Below are 15,424 nucleotides of genomic sequence, written 5' to 3'. Positions count from 1 at the left end.
GGAAAAGACAAAACATTGCTGATAAATCACTGTCAGCTATTCACGGACACACACGCGCACGTTGGAGGAGCTGGAGACAGGGTCTTTGTTTCTGGCAGCATGTGAGTGTGTTTGACGCACAATGAAATTGTTTAACTCAGCTTGATCTGTCACAGGTGCTTTCTCCCACTGTTTCAGACTGTGTGTGTGTGTGTGTGTGTGTGTGCATGCGTGCGTGTGTGTGAGACATGAAAGTTGGAGAACAATCGCTCTTAAACCACGTGCATGCGCAGCTCCACTACGTGCTATCTTTGACTGGTTACCAAGCTCTCCAAACTTTATCCACGTCCAAGTGTTTGAGAGTTTACAGCATAATTAAGTCCCACTGACACATTAGTCCTCAGCAGCAGGCTCCAGCTGCTTGCAGTTGCCTTGGATGACGACAGATACAGGCGGCAGGAACAGCGGGGGACGCTCTGATCTGCCCAGTGGGCCGCCGTACGGAGGTGTAATCATTTCTTGCTGTGAGTCTTAAGGACCTGCGCTTTGAGCTCAGAGCGCTCGCACTCGTGCTTGGTGGTCCTGTCGGCGAACACGGCGGCTGTTGCCAGAGGAGTTTTTGCCAGGGCTTTCACCTTGAACCGAGCGCTGAGCTGCTGCATGGACAAAAGCCTCCTTCTCTGTTGTTTTGCTCGCTCTTGCACACACATGTGCAGCATGGAGGGCATCATTGTTTGCTTTTGCTTCATTGTTCTTCTTGCTGGTGCTGGAACGGCCCTATCAGCTATTAGATTTGGACCAGTCGAAACAAACCGTGCCAGGGCTTTCACTTTTAACTGAGAACAGATTTGAGTGTTTACAGCCAAACGTTAACAACACATGATGCTGCAGATGCAAGACACATATGGATGTCTGTTTTTAAACCTGAAAGTGCAAGTAAACACTTTGTAGATAACAATTTTGCCATGTATATTGTAAGTTTTTTTTTTATTATTATTTGTAAGTTTGCATCATATTGAGATTTGATTTCGAGAGCCAGCAGAACGCAGCATGTATCAGTAACGTGGAAGCACACATGGTTTTCAATATTCCAGTGCTAATGTGTGCAGCTTAACCTCAGCATAAATGAAGCTTAGAGAACATTAGTGCACAAACAGCATCATGAGGATCAGGAATACAGCAGAGAGATCGGGGAGAACGTTGTGGAGACGCTTAGAGGTTCTGCTTTCTAAAGGAACACTGGAGCTCCGACAGAGATCATCGGGTTTCTGGGTATGTCTCTAACTACGGCTCTTTTCCCCTGATCGCTCAGTCCCAGGAAGACTTCATCAATTTACCATCAATTTGATTGCTTCCAAATCCAGTCCAATCAGCTGTATTTATCACAGGCGGACTTCGGTCAATCTGCAGAAACATCTCAAGCACGATCGGCTCAGTAATGAGTTGTGAATACCAACATAAAGGTGATTTCTTGGTTTTCTATTCTTGATGATTTTGCAAAAATCTCCAAAATATTTTTACACATTGCCACAATGGGGTATGTGTGTGCAGAGTTTTGAGGAAAGAGATTAATTTAATACAGTTTGGAATAAGACTGCAAAACAGCAGAATGTAGAGAAAGTGAAGTGTAGTGAATACTTTCTAGACATTTTATGCACTCTCCAGCTTTTATGAAATACAGCCAAGAATAAGGACGTTCTGAAACAAAGCCATCAAAGGAAATGTTAGAAGAAGAAGAAGAAGAAGAAGAAGAAGAAGAAGAAGAAGAAGAAGAAGAAGAAGAAGAAGAAGAAGAAGAAGATGAAGAAGAAGAAGAAACAGAAGTTTAGGAAGTGATGAGATGAAAACTGAAACTTTTGGCCTTCCTACAAATTACTATAACTGGTGGAAGTCTAACACCCTGAACACACCATCTTCACAAAGAAAATGGTGATGGCAGCATCATGCTGTAGGATGGAGTTTCTTCAGTAAGGACTGGGAAGCTGGTCAAAGTTAATGGGAAAATGGAGGAAGGTACTATAAAATGGTTTAGATCAAAAAACATTCATATGGCCTAATCAAATATCAGACCGAAATCTGAGAAAGATTCTGCAGAAATATTCAAAAACGGATGTTAAAGACGCTCTCCATTGATTGTGAGTTTGAGCTGTTTTACACAATTTTGAAAAATATGCAAAAAAAAAGTAAATCTCTACATGTGAAAAGCTGGCAGAGAATTAGCCAAAAGACATGCATTTGTAATTGAAGTAAAAAATGGTCCTACAAAGCCTTAACTAAAAGATACAAATACAGAAAAATATAAAAACCGGATTTATAAGTCTGGACTGCTTTTTCTAAGTTTATCATGTAAAATCCCAATAAAATACTGAGGTATGAGGCTCAGATGAAGCAAGACGTAGAAAAGTTGAAAGTTTTCTCCTAAAGTCCCTTCCTTTCTTACTTGTCCACGGTTTTCGTCATATTCCAGTCCACACATTTTATTTGTTCTGGCTGCAAAAACTTGACCCTCTCTTGGTAACCTGCTGCCACATGGAGGTGCTGAGGTCATCTGCCTTTATCCTCAGCAGCACCGCTGGCCTCAGCCCCAGGATCAGATCTCATATAAATAGTGGCTTCCAGAGTTTTAACTCAGACTGGCTGCCAAATGCACAAACTCTATATTCGTCCATTATATACACTCCACTGGCAGCATTTTCCTGTGCTGTTTACATCTTTCCTTATTATAAATGCTTTGCGATGTCTTTCTGCCCAAGGATTTAGTGGTAGTGACCAAAATTGTGTGCATGAAATGGTCCGACGACTACGCAGTGACAGGATCTAATAAGGGAAAGAAAATCTCTATAAATAACGTCGATAGTGACAAAAAATCGGTAGCTGGGCTAGCTGTTGGTAGCAATTATAAAAAAATAAAAAAAAACAATCTAAAGGTACAAAATGAAATTTTAAACAATTTTACATTGGCTGAGAGAACTTGTGCAGTACTTTGTGTTTATTACTCTTATTACTGCAAAAATTGCCACACATTATGTCCAGTGTAGCCATTTTTTATTTTGAAGACAAGATGGTAAAAAATAAAAAATAAAAAAATCTCTCATGATCAAAGTCTGAATTTCTATTTTCAGGGACATAATACTTTATTTTTTTTAATTGTTGACCTACTGGGTAGGTATGACCAGTCCATAAATTTAGTTTTTATGCTTATCTAATTCAAATATGTTCCTCATGCAAACAAACAACAACAAAAAAAACCTTTAAAAGGTTTTCAACAAATCTGTTCAATCATGTAAAATTTAAGCATGGATGATATGAACAGCTAATAGTTTTAATACACACGATTAATAATTCTTATTTTGTTTTTTAAGTAATTTCTATACATATATGTTTGGGACAACTTATGCAATAAATGCATTGTTTTCCAAAACTCGGTGAGTAATTTTTTTTTTTTTTTATTTGTCATGTTTCCAGTATTGGACAAAATTATCACACTTATATTCTTTTTTTCCCCCATGTTCCTGCAGATCTATGCAAAACATCTGAGTTTCCTCCAAGTCAGAAAACCAAGAGCAGGCTAGCTGTTATTAGCAACACAATAATTAGATTCAGTCCTAAAATGAAAGCTAACAGAAGTGTTAAACTGTTTATCACAGTTTAATTCAAATTAAATAGGTAAAAATAGATTTAACCAAGCACATTTATTGGAGAAATTAGAGTCAAATACTATAAGTTTCAAAATCAGTTCCTCAAGGAAAAAGTTGGTAAAGGGTTATTTTTGCATTTATAGAAGTTTTGAGCAGAGTTCTATGGGAATGTTTCCATAAAAATAAAACAAACAAAAAAAAAAATAGATGTCCTGTCTGGTCAACCTGTCTCCTTCCACATTAGAGCATCTAGTCGTTGACGCAGCTCATGACACACGAGAAAGACAGGCATGGTGTGATTCATTCGACTTATGAGCTATGCGCTGGGGCATTTTGTGTTTATTGTGTGAACACAAGATGATTTTGTCTGCTGTGGGTTTTAATTACCCCTAATCATTTGGTTTCCTTGAACTAAACCCTTTCCATTGCACACAAACACCTCCTCCTTACTCACTCTCCTTCTGAAACACACACACTCGCACAAACACTTAGAGGCATTCGGTGCCAAACCCACAACACACAGAGATCCTCTCTCTGCTTAAGATGAGCTTTCACTGCGGCAACAAGTCGCCAATTAATTCATTAACAGACGCCTCCGCGGGCGCTGAAAAGCTGCATAAACACCCACTGGCACATTATGTGGACTAAGAGAGACACACACAGGAACAAACAAGCTGTGTAATTTCAACTTCAACTGGTAGAGAAAAAGAGAGAACAGCAATAAAAAAAAACAAAAAAAAAACAAACAAACAAAATACAAAGGATAAACGGTGATAAACATAGGTACTGGCAGAAATAGGGCTTCTCGTTGCTGTTGGAGGAGAATATCAAAAACAATATGTTGAAAACTGCTGAGAAATCGACCAATAGTTTTAAACTTTTTTGGTCAAAAACAGTAACCCGAGCAACACACACGAGCTGACATCAACGCTCTTTGGTGTGGAGGTGTTAGTTGGGGAAGAAGATTAAATGTTTGCTATTTTCAGTACAATTGAGGTATTTCAGAAGGAAACCGGAAGACATCCAGACAGAAAAAGCTATTTGAAACACATCTTTATTTTCTGCAACATGTCCAGACATGAGTAAGGTGGTCATCCAGGCTGCGAGAGAGCAGATAGCAGGAAGACTGAGCGGAGTACAGCAAAGATGCTCTGTCTGAGGCTTTTCAATATCAACCTGTCAGTCATGGAGTATGCTGGCTTTGAAAATGCCTTTTGGAAATTTCACAGTTAAGGTAAAGACCAAGAGTCTCTCCGGGGAACAGAACAGAGACTCATGTCTTTAGAATGGCATCTTGGCACACCATGTTCACATTAACGGTTAATTTAAGACGTAATTAATGTTTTAGTTTAGTAAAAAAAAAAAAACTGTTTCACAACTGTTTTCACACACACTGTGACATTCCTTCTGTTTCTAATATAAAGAATAAATCTTCAGTGCTGGTACGAGCAAATGGTCAAAAATAACATCTTCGCTGTTTTATCGTCTCATATTATTATTCTTCGAGATAAAAGTTCAGGTCAGTCAGAAACTGAAAAGTGCTTCTACTTATGTCAAAGCAACTTTGTATCCAAAGTGTTGCCTAAACATGGGTTGGAGATTCTCACGGTGTGATCAAGGTACCAGTTTTGCAGTATCCCTATATTTCTGCAAAGATTTAAGACAAAAAATGTGCTGCATTATTCTAAGGAAATATGCAATGTGCAAAAATATTGGAGGAATATTGGTAATGATGAATAAATAAATAAAATAAACTCAACAGCTTCAGTGTTTCCCTGCCTTGAGTTTCTATCAATTTGGGGAACAGCTTTTAAATTTCTAACAATTCCTAATATGTCTATGTAAATAATTAATTATCAGTTATAGCAGATATTTAGGATATTCATTTATTAATATAATTGATTTTTATAAATAAAATAAATTATAGAATAAATCCTTTCGGACTAAGAATACTTTCTGTGCATAATATTATACATTTGTTGGCCGTTCTGCTTCATATGCAGTAACACTTGGTGTCTAATTAGCTGGTATTAGGTTATTGCTTTCCAGACATGCTGCTAGTAGCTTGACAGCTGTAGTTTCAAAGCACAGCTACCTTCATAAAAGCGATGAAGATGGTGCTTCTACATCTTCCAACCTAAAAGGCCAAAATACTTTTAGGCAGCCAATTCTGCAAGACAAAAGTATCCTTCATCCAACCGGCTGACCAGCAGCGTGCAGAAAGATTTTCTACGACACTGTAGGCTTTTGAAAATGTTTGCATTTTTGGCCCTGGTACTCACAGCCAAAACTACCTGCCATGACGGGGCTCACAGCCCTGCTGAACTGGACATCTTCCATTGAGAATAACAAACTCATTCTGTAACATTATTGCCGCAGCTTTTTACAGAACAACCGTTCACTGGATGGGCAAACCTCCTCAGGATGCAAGTAGATTGTTCACATTTCTCTCTAGAGAATACAACTGATGTTATTAGAAACCCGGTTCTGACATGCATGCGTGCGCCAAATCCTAATAGCTCAGGTCAAGTTGAGTAAAGGCAGTTATGTGTTCTTCCACAGCTTTAGAGCAATAATAATTGTGCTCATAGCAAATGATCTGATATCAATAAAAACGAATAAGCTCCAGGCGTGTTTGGATGTTGTAATAAGGCAGCAGAGTCCACGGTGAAGCGAGGGTGACAAGAGGAAGTGACTCCGGGCCAGAAGCCAGCAGAGTAACGCTATATGGCTTTCTTTCACAGGCAATATGGCTTCGTACCAAACTGCTTCTCAAAAACAAAACCGAGGCCACATTTCTGGTGCGAGCAGAGACACAGGCCTAAAATGCGGGCTCACGCTGCAAGCAGGATCTGGCTTTAATTACGTGTCGTAGCCAAAGCAATGAAACAAAACCACAGCCCAGAACCGCTCACTCTGCCCAGAGGACGCTGAAGTGAACAACAGATACACGACCTGTGAAACTTCACAATGAGTTCTTGCCTTCGCTGACATCTGAACGCATTCCATCACCTCAAGCAGTGCAGCCTGAGCTTCGTCAGAAGGCAGGTTGAAAACAAAAATGGAAGTAATGAAAAGAGATCTTTCGGCCCCCGAGACCAACACCGGACGACATGCCGAAAATTCAGGAAGAACTCGCGGCAGAAACGCCCCGTTGTGTCTCACTTTAAGCGCAAAGGCAGACGTGCACACTTCTGCCTTTCTGTCAAATTCGTTTTTTGATAAAAACTCATCTCCAGTCTTCAAAAGGAGCTGTCAGAATTTATTATCAGTGCAAAACTAAATTCCATCAAAACTGAGTGGCTTCTTGAACAGGCTGCAAGACAGGCAATAACAAGCTCCAAAATTCCTTCTCAATAAGCGGCCGGCTGCCAAGCCCTGACTTTAATGGCTTCAAGATCTGCCATGATTTGACATATTCAACAGTATCTACATTAGCTGTCATATTGAAATAATTTTGCCATTTGTGGCTAATTCATTTCAAACAGAAAGGAGCTCCCTCTTGGTGACTATGTTGCTTCTGGATGGAGACATTCAAATGTGATAGTTTCCTGTTGTTTTTCTTTCTTTTCTTTTTTTTACTTTGTAAAATGTAAGAAATGTAAGAGAAGCAACAACAGGTCCACTTTGTCCTCCATCTGCCCTGTGATATTTTTATTGAAAAGCCCAAGAGCAAGGCACAGGATTGTTCTCACTGAAAGGAGACAAACAAACTGAGAACACAGAAAGTCAGTGACAACGCATTGTATCTTTCAGTAGATCTAATCAGAGATGCTACTGGGCCACTGCTGCCACTAACTCTGAATTCTGCTTTTCTTTCCTATAGAAAATCCCATCAGCTCATTGCTTCTCTGCGTTTCTGCAGTAACAATGCGATTGTTTCCCTCCGCTGTTGCCAAATGCTTGCCAAGGATGAGTGACTCCTGCAAAGTCAGTGATTTCAGGCAATAGGCTGTTTTCTTAGTAAAATCTTTTGTAAGGAAAGTAGCTTCCAGATGCAGGTGAAGTCCCAGGGCCATACCTCAACACCGTCTCCTTCATTTCTATCTCCCTCATCTTCTCATTTTCCTTCGTACAGTTTCTTTCTCAGGGTTGCAGGTTTCATTGGTGTCTGGGTGTTGCTGGTGTTTCGGCCCAAGGCCTTTTTGGGGGGTGTCTCTAACGTCTCTGTTTCAGAGCTCCTAATTGGTGCTGATTGGAAATGGAGGCAGCTGGCCAGTGTCCCCACAACAACTTGAGATCAAGCTTAAGATGCACCATTGTCTCTCACTCACCCTGCCCATTCTCTCTCTTTTTATCACTCTCTCCCCTTTCTCCCTCGTGTTGCCCTACCTTCTCCAGCCAGCCGTGATTTTTGTTAAATAAACCTAATTTTAAGTTATCCCATGCATTACTTCCCTTTGTTTGTTGTGGTTCTAGAGCCAGACCATAACAAATTGGGGGCTCGTCTGGGATAGCTTAGAATTAGATTTAACAAAAATCACGGACCCTTAAGCAGTGGGAGGATTGGTACTAGGTCAGGTCCAGAACTCCAACCCTAGAACCATCTTCTCATCCCAACTATCCAGGAGAAAGACTCCCTAGCTGGTCGTGATTCTGGCCTGGTGAATTAGGAAGGTTCAAGCGCTTCGACAACCTCAACGAGGAATATTTACACATCAAAGGCTTACTTGTACATACTCTCAGTCAAATTTGCATGGAGCTGCTAGAAAAGCCAAGTCCACATCTGCAGGGCTGTGCTACAGAAAGATTTCCAGCATTGCTGCCCTTCACGCTATGCATGTGAGTGTGTTTCTCCATACACATCTACTGGCTGCCTTTTTTAGAGTTTAGCTCCAGCAGATGATATACCGTAGGCCCAGGTTTGCTTACAGTATGTGCTCAAATGGTGACTGGTGTTTGTCTGTTTGGGAGATACAGCAGGTCTCTGGATCTAAAACAGAAGGCCGAGCCAGTTGTCTGGACTGTGCTCAATTTATTTCTATGCCGGTTTACAAAACCAGTCATAAACACTGATAAGAGCTCACAGAAACAGGTTCTTGAAGTGAGAGCAGGGCCAAACCCCCCTTCTTCTGTTTGAACCTGCGACCTGAAGACCTGAAGAATAGTGTGAGTAGAGTAATACGGTGCAAAGTGCATGGCTTCTCTATCAGTTTATTCCCAGCTTTGTTTGCCTTCGCTGCGTCTGACCATGGATGTGGTCTCCACCTTTGAAGATGAAGGAGAGCGATTTTATAAAGGTGCACAACGAGCCGTTTAAACATCAACCAGACCTTTGGTGTGAAAGGTTCCAAATAAACAAAACAGAAACAAATCAAGAAGTGGTAAGAAATATTCAGCATTCAGGTTCATCTACCTCACAATATGCAAATTAAAGTTGATTTCTGCTTGGTTTTGTCTATCGCCAGTAAAAGTATTCACATCTTTTAACATGTTTCACAATGTTTCTCTATAAATCAAACTTGCATTTTGTTGAGATTTATGTGATATAAATGTGAAGTTCAAGTTGCATTCTTTCAGAAATAAAAATCTGAACTGTTGGATGGACAACTGCAGTGTCGGCACTGAAAAAAATTACCAACGTTAATAGAAAACCATAAGTCAAGGTTGCTACAAACCATGTATAGAAAACATGTCAGAAACAGGCTGCAAAAGACTTGAGACTCAGGTGGAGGTTCACCTTCGAGCAGGTAGAGCTATGATACGATTATCAAAATGGCCCAGTCAAAGTCCAGATCTAAATCCAACATTTCAGTCTTCAGATGTGCAAAGCTGGTACAGAAGTGGCCAAAATAATTACAGCTGTAACTACACAAAAGCCTTTGGTGTAGAGATAGTAGACATGCGTGCCACACTTTTTAGAATTTTACTTGTAAAGAAAAACAAGACAAGAGAAGGACATATCGGTTTCGCCTCACTAAAAATATAGTTTGTAATTGTGACAAAATGTGAAAAAGGTCGAGTATGAACAGTTCTGCCAAGAACTGCAATATTTATGAAAAGTTAGAGTAACTTGGGAAATTGTCCATTTCAATTCAGCTTTTGAAAAACCCAGAACTCAACGACTGTTAGCAAAATGTCTGGTGAAAACTTCAGCTTTCGCACTTTCTCACTGTTGCTCTGGAAATGATCTGAATCCGCATTAAAATTTGGGCAGAAATTCATGAAATCCTAAAAACGTTGAGTGCCTCACACAAAGAACTAAAGCAGCTGCCTTTAACCGTTAACACATGCAAACACCAACATTTAGCACAACACAACAGTTTCCTATCTTTTATAAGACACCCGTAGAATATCACAGGGCGTAAAAAAAACAAGCGAAAATGTTTTGCTCTGTCCCAGTGGCTGTGTCTTTAAAACAAGCTTTAATGCGTCCTACTAACCACTCTGCAGAGAATGTTTTTGAGCTTCTGTCAGGACACCACCTGGGAGCAATATTGCAAACAACACTGTGTGCTTTCCATAAAGTAGACTGATAAAAGTGGGAAACGCAGCTTTAAATCTGCTAGAATCGTGTACATGAGCAAACGCTTTGGTGAGTGCATTGATTCATGCGCTATATATTCTACATAATCTAAGACTGTGTAGCAAAATATATATCTTTGCTTTGATGTGTTTTCAGATAAAACTCAGGCAGCATTTCAACAAATGTGTGATAAGAATTTGTAGTAAAAACGAAAGGGAGATTCACATGTTACTCTCGCCACACTGAGACATTGAACACTTAGGATAATTTCGAACTAATCTGTTTGATGTCGTGCCTGTCGTGCATCATCATAATATGCACAGCGCCTTACTAAGGTATTCACACACATTTTGGAATAATATTGCAAAATAAATAAATAAATAAATAGCAAGATTTAATGAAATGGCTCTCTTCTACATTTAGGTGTGTGCAAGAAAGAGAAAACATTTTGCGACCTGTAATTTCTCTTGTAAAGGAGTAAAAAAAATGTAGAAGCTGTAACTGATTTTAGCTGTATTATATTTGAACAGGTTCTAAAACCTGGAGTTTGGTGTATTTGTAGATTTCAGTGATGCAGTCAGAGGCGACTCTGTGACTGCAATAGGTTTGATTTAACCCTTGTTCCATTTTAATTGACACCTTTTCCTTTATATGTAGATCAGTTTCCAGCAAATGCAGGAAGCAGAAATATTCTGCTGTTATTTATGATGCTAAATCAGTACAGCTTCTGAGCTTTGCAAAATTGGTCATCATAAAACCTGATTTGTGAATCTCTGCTAAAAAAAAAGAGCTTTTATTGTAGCTCTTACCAATAAAAGCTAATGATACCAATAAAAGCTAATGATGAACAGGATAGACGAAAAAGTCATCTACTGCAATGTTCTGTCTTTGCATGCCCCTTTTTTAAATCAAATTCCTCTCCTCCTGTCTTTTTAGCTGCCATTTAAGCCACCTTGCTGTTGACAGCCCCTCCACTGAACCCCGCCGCTGTGTGGAGAGCAAGTCCCTTCATTCAACATGCCTCTAAGCCATCGTTTGATTACCCTGGATCATTCAACAAACGGTACTCTCCAAAATCCCTTTTACCTCACAACTGGCATCCAGTGCGACGCGGCCATAGTTTGCCTTATCCTGCCTTTACTGCAGCTCCTCAGACCTCCTACGGTCTCTGATGTGCCAAAGCATCTGCTGGCTGAACTCATTGCATTCGAAGCCGTTGGTTCGCCGCAGCGAGTCAATAAGCCAAATGGATTGAGATGCACACCAAAGAACACTTGAGCAACCTTTAAGGTCCAGGTGGTTGCAATCAGCAAAGTGCTTTAAAAACAGGGGCAGAAACGCAGTTGTTTAAAAGTTCTCTGCGGATTCATTTTCCCCGTTTCTTGATGTTTGGTGGAAGGAATTGAGCAGAATATAACACCTTCACACATCAACAGACGCTGCAGCACTTTCTCGTGAGAAAGAACGGCGGCAGACTGATTTTCAAACACTCTCCTCAAAAAGTGTTACTTTTTTCCTGTAAACCATGAGTAAGAGTATACCTCGTTATTAGATGTTTCATTTATTTATATTGGTGTAGAGGAACCATATGCGTTTCATTTAGATTAGTGTAAAAAAACAGTGAAATTTGAACTTTTTTTTTTAGAGAATTCAAAAGGTGTAAAAACTCCAAAATATCTTACAATCAGCTACAGATATCCAGCCCTGCAGTCCTTAAAGATCAGTCCCGACTGTTCTGTTGCTGACAACTATAAATTTAACTAATATTCTCTGATTTTAACAGAGTTGTTGAGGTGATTGGAGCAGACTTTCTCAAGAGTTTAAGTAAGATCCCTTCTGGGAGGAGATGCAGGCTGCAACTTTAAAGTACAATAAAACCTTGATGTTTGGTTTTATCTTTATCTTGTTTGAGGAGTAACTGTTACAGTAAATGCACATTTGGCCAAAAATGCTCCTTGTTCACGTTTCACCATGTCAACGTCAGAAATCAGCAAACAAATCCCTCCAAGGCAGCTGCTGTGTGCTCGTAGAGCTGCAGCTGAAAGGAAAATTGTAGATTTCCAATTGGCTGAATTTGTCTTTGAATCGTCATTTTGCTCGCTCTGCGTTCATCTCATCAAGACGTTTGATCACAGTGGTGATTTGTCTTCATTTTAATGTTTTTTTTTTTTTGTTTTTACTTAGAAGTTAAAACAGAATTAGACTGTAAATATGTATACTAATACACACTATCTGACTGTGATTAGAGATGAGCTGATTGCCAATATCTAAACATGGCAGGGTTTGCTCTTTTACAAAAAAGATAAATTCTGCTATTTGGAAATATCTCTAGACAAAGATAAAAAGGACGGCCACCCATCACTCTAATTAAGTTAGCACTACTAACTACACATTAATTAACAAGCCAATATCAGACTAATTTTTTCCCTGTGTTATTTTACCTAAAAAAAGAATAATTGCTGCTACTCTCTTAAAAACATAAATTAAAAACAGTACAAGCTGGTGTTTAAATGTGATTAAAGGACAGAAATGGATCTAAAATATCATATCAGAAACTCCATAAAACGTTTTGTTTCGCTTTTTGGTGAAATGTGTTGTTTAGTTTTTGCGCGGTTTCGTAAGGTTTTCTCGTCCTAAATCTGAAACCCAGAAGCTAAAAGAGCCAGAATTATCAGTATTCTACTGCTCACTCTCTGTGTTCAGTTTATAGGACAAAACGCAGTAACTCTGTTCACACTGGGCAGCCAGAGTGGTGTGAAACAGTTTGGATTTCTGATTAAGACAGCTGTTTAGATGGCTTTAATTTGGTCCCTCTAATAAATAAAATTAATCTTTAACAATGTAGAAACACAGGAGATACTGTCTGTTTGTGCAGTTTTGTGTTAAAGCAAACACTGACGAACCAATTAAGCAGAGATTGGATTAGGCCAGTTTTTGTTTGATTTGCTTTACTTAATGATTGGCAGGTCAGAAAGCTAAATGATAATAAAAAAAAGAACATAGGGGTTTTTCTAATTCATTTTAATGGTTCAAACTGAGGAACTCTGTCCAATTTTGAATACAAACATATAAAGCAACATCGTGTACTGTGTTGCACTTTTTCTTAGCTGAAAAAACCCCTTTAGTATCACTGACTATAATTGCCTTGTTGTAAAAATATGCCTCATTCCCTGATTCTTTAGTTTTCTGCTGCTAGTACTTTGTCGTTTTTGCATGTTTTGGTCCATAAAAAAATAGAATGGTCAAAATTAGAATTGGAAAGTAAAACCTCAAAGAAAACCAGAAATTGATATTGCCAGGAAAAGACTGATTGTTGCATCATTAGATTATATTTTATGACTTTTTTGTGAGTGTGTGTTTGCATAAATTATGATGAATCCCTTAGAGTCAAACAAATGTTCCCAAATTACAACCTTAATAATACTGACAAGATAAATATCTTAATAATGAAGGGCTTTATGCACATGTCACAGTAACCAGATTAGGGGATTATTAATTATTTTTCCTTAAATTAAAATGGGGGAAAAAGTGGCTTTCTGGTTGGTGGTGGAAGATCTTGGTGAGGTAACTACTGTCGACGGTCTCGCTCCAAAACCCTGAAGCTTTCAAAATGCGCTTCTTTTTTTTTTTTTAATAAGTGAGTTTTTTATGCATTTTCTCCCTCAAAAGCTTATTTATTTCCCTGCACTTTTGTAAGATTTCAACCCCTGTTATTATTATTATTATTATTTTATAGATTATTAGTTAATATTATCATTGCCTCAGTTTCCTCCCACAAGAGAAAGTGAAAAACCGCTCCTCATCTGCCAGTCGCTCCAGGATGGAGGACCGTGGACGGACTCACCGACACACTCGTTGGCCTCCCGGGCTGTGGCTCTCTGCCACGGCCTGTCGTAGTGGAACGGCTTGCACCTGTCGCACTCCGGCCCCGCGGTGTTGTGCTTGCACTCGCACACCAGGCTCCCGTCCCGGTCCTTCACGCAGCGGGATGCGTGCCCGTTGCACTTGCACCGCCCGCCGACCTGCAGGTCCGACACGGCGTAGAAGTAGGAGTCGCGCGACAGCTCCGAGTCGTCCTCGTTCTCGTCGCCGAACGTGTGCAGGCGGCTGAAGGTGACTTTGATGTCTGTGGCCGTGACCCAGTCCTGCAGCACCGGGGAGCTATCGAAGTCGTGTGCGGACGGGCGGCCGTCCAGCGTACTGAAGGCGATAAGGCCGCCGGTCAGCGGGTACATGTCGGTGTGGGAGTCCGTACAGACGGCCTCCTGCTCGTTCTGCTTGGTTATCGCGGCCCGGTTGGGCTTATTGTACATCTTCCTGCATTGCGCGGAGTAAAACTGAAAGGGCACCCAGGTTTTCCCGTAGTCCATGGATTTGTAGATAACCATGGATTCAGGACGTGGGGAGCAGAACTGCAGGCTCACGTAAGTCACCTCAAACTTCTTTCCGAGGGACAGGCTCAGGGTGACGTTTTGTGGGAACTGGACGAAGTTCTCCGACTGCCAGCAGGTGAGATTGTGCGGGTTGTTCAGGTCCGTCAGGTACGCCGGCGGGTGGTACTTCTTGGGGTCGGAGGCATCGCAGGTGTGACAGTTCCGGGTCTTCTCGTCCCCCTTCTCTGCGGAGGTCACCACGCAGTAGCGGCTCGGCGTCCTGCCGCAGGTGCTGGACACCCTCACCTCCTTCCCGAAGGCGGCGTTGACAAAGTCCGGGATGCAGCGCCGCGGGTTGCCGTGTTCATCGTAGCAGGGGTCCGGAGGGGAGGTCTGCGCCGCGAACAGGCTCATCCCGTAGCCGCCGAAGGCGCTCCGGCACAGCAGGGAGGCGGCGAGCAGCGCAGGCAGGACGGCATCCAGAGCCCTTATCATGGTCGGTCTGCTGGTCCCCAAAGTGTCTGTGGCTGGAGGAGAGAAGAGAATCAGAAAATGAATGGAGGGGAACAAAACGCTCTTTAAATAATGAATTGCACAATATTGAGGCAAATTTTGAAGAAAACATATAAAGATCGCCTCACCTGGAAAGATTTAAAAAGATATCAGCTACTTTTCTTAATTCTCGCAAGCCTCCTCCTATGTTGTTGTTTGTTTCTTCCAGCTGAACTTAAGAGTCGCTTGTGTCCTTATAGCGAGTCCCGCTCCTTCTGCCGGTCTTTTCAAAACTCCTTTCTCTCCCCCTGCCTGCCGCTCTTTCACTCCGAGATTCTAGCTTGGATCCATGCATGAGGTCAGCGCATCCTGATGGAGTGAGGAGCTGAGGAGGGGGCGAGGCACCGGGCGGAACAACGACGTCCACTGGTGGTGCATCATCAGAAGACATCGGGGACGCGCTTTGCCTCTGGAGG

The 15,424-nt window shown here is 41.0% G+C and overlaps 1 protein-coding gene across 1 annotated transcript in view; it reads right to left on the bottom strand.

The window, feature by feature from the left end:
- ntn1a (netrin 1a) overlaps positions 1-15,424 on the bottom strand; it is a 70,525-nt gene extending 55,101 nt beyond the window's left edge. Inside the window, exons 1-2 of the mRNA XM_007569575.2 lie at positions 15,098-15,424; positions 13,928-14,983 (exon numbers count right to left, since the gene is read on the bottom strand). Coding sequence (XP_007569637.1) covers positions 13,928-14,951 — 1,024 coding nt within the window. The 5' untranslated portion in view covers positions 14,952-14,983; positions 15,098-15,424. The remainder of the gene's footprint in view (positions 1-13,927; positions 14,984-15,097) is intronic.

This window comes from Poecilia formosa, unplaced genomic scaffold (assembly GCF_000485575.1).
Source record: "Poecilia formosa unplaced genomic scaffold, Poecilia_formosa-5.1.2 Scaffold242, whole genome shotgun sequence".
Taxonomy (NCBI): Eukaryota; Metazoa; Chordata; class Actinopteri; order Cyprinodontiformes; family Poeciliidae; genus Poecilia; species Poecilia formosa.
This window is presented reverse-complemented; position numbering and strand designations above follow the sequence as displayed.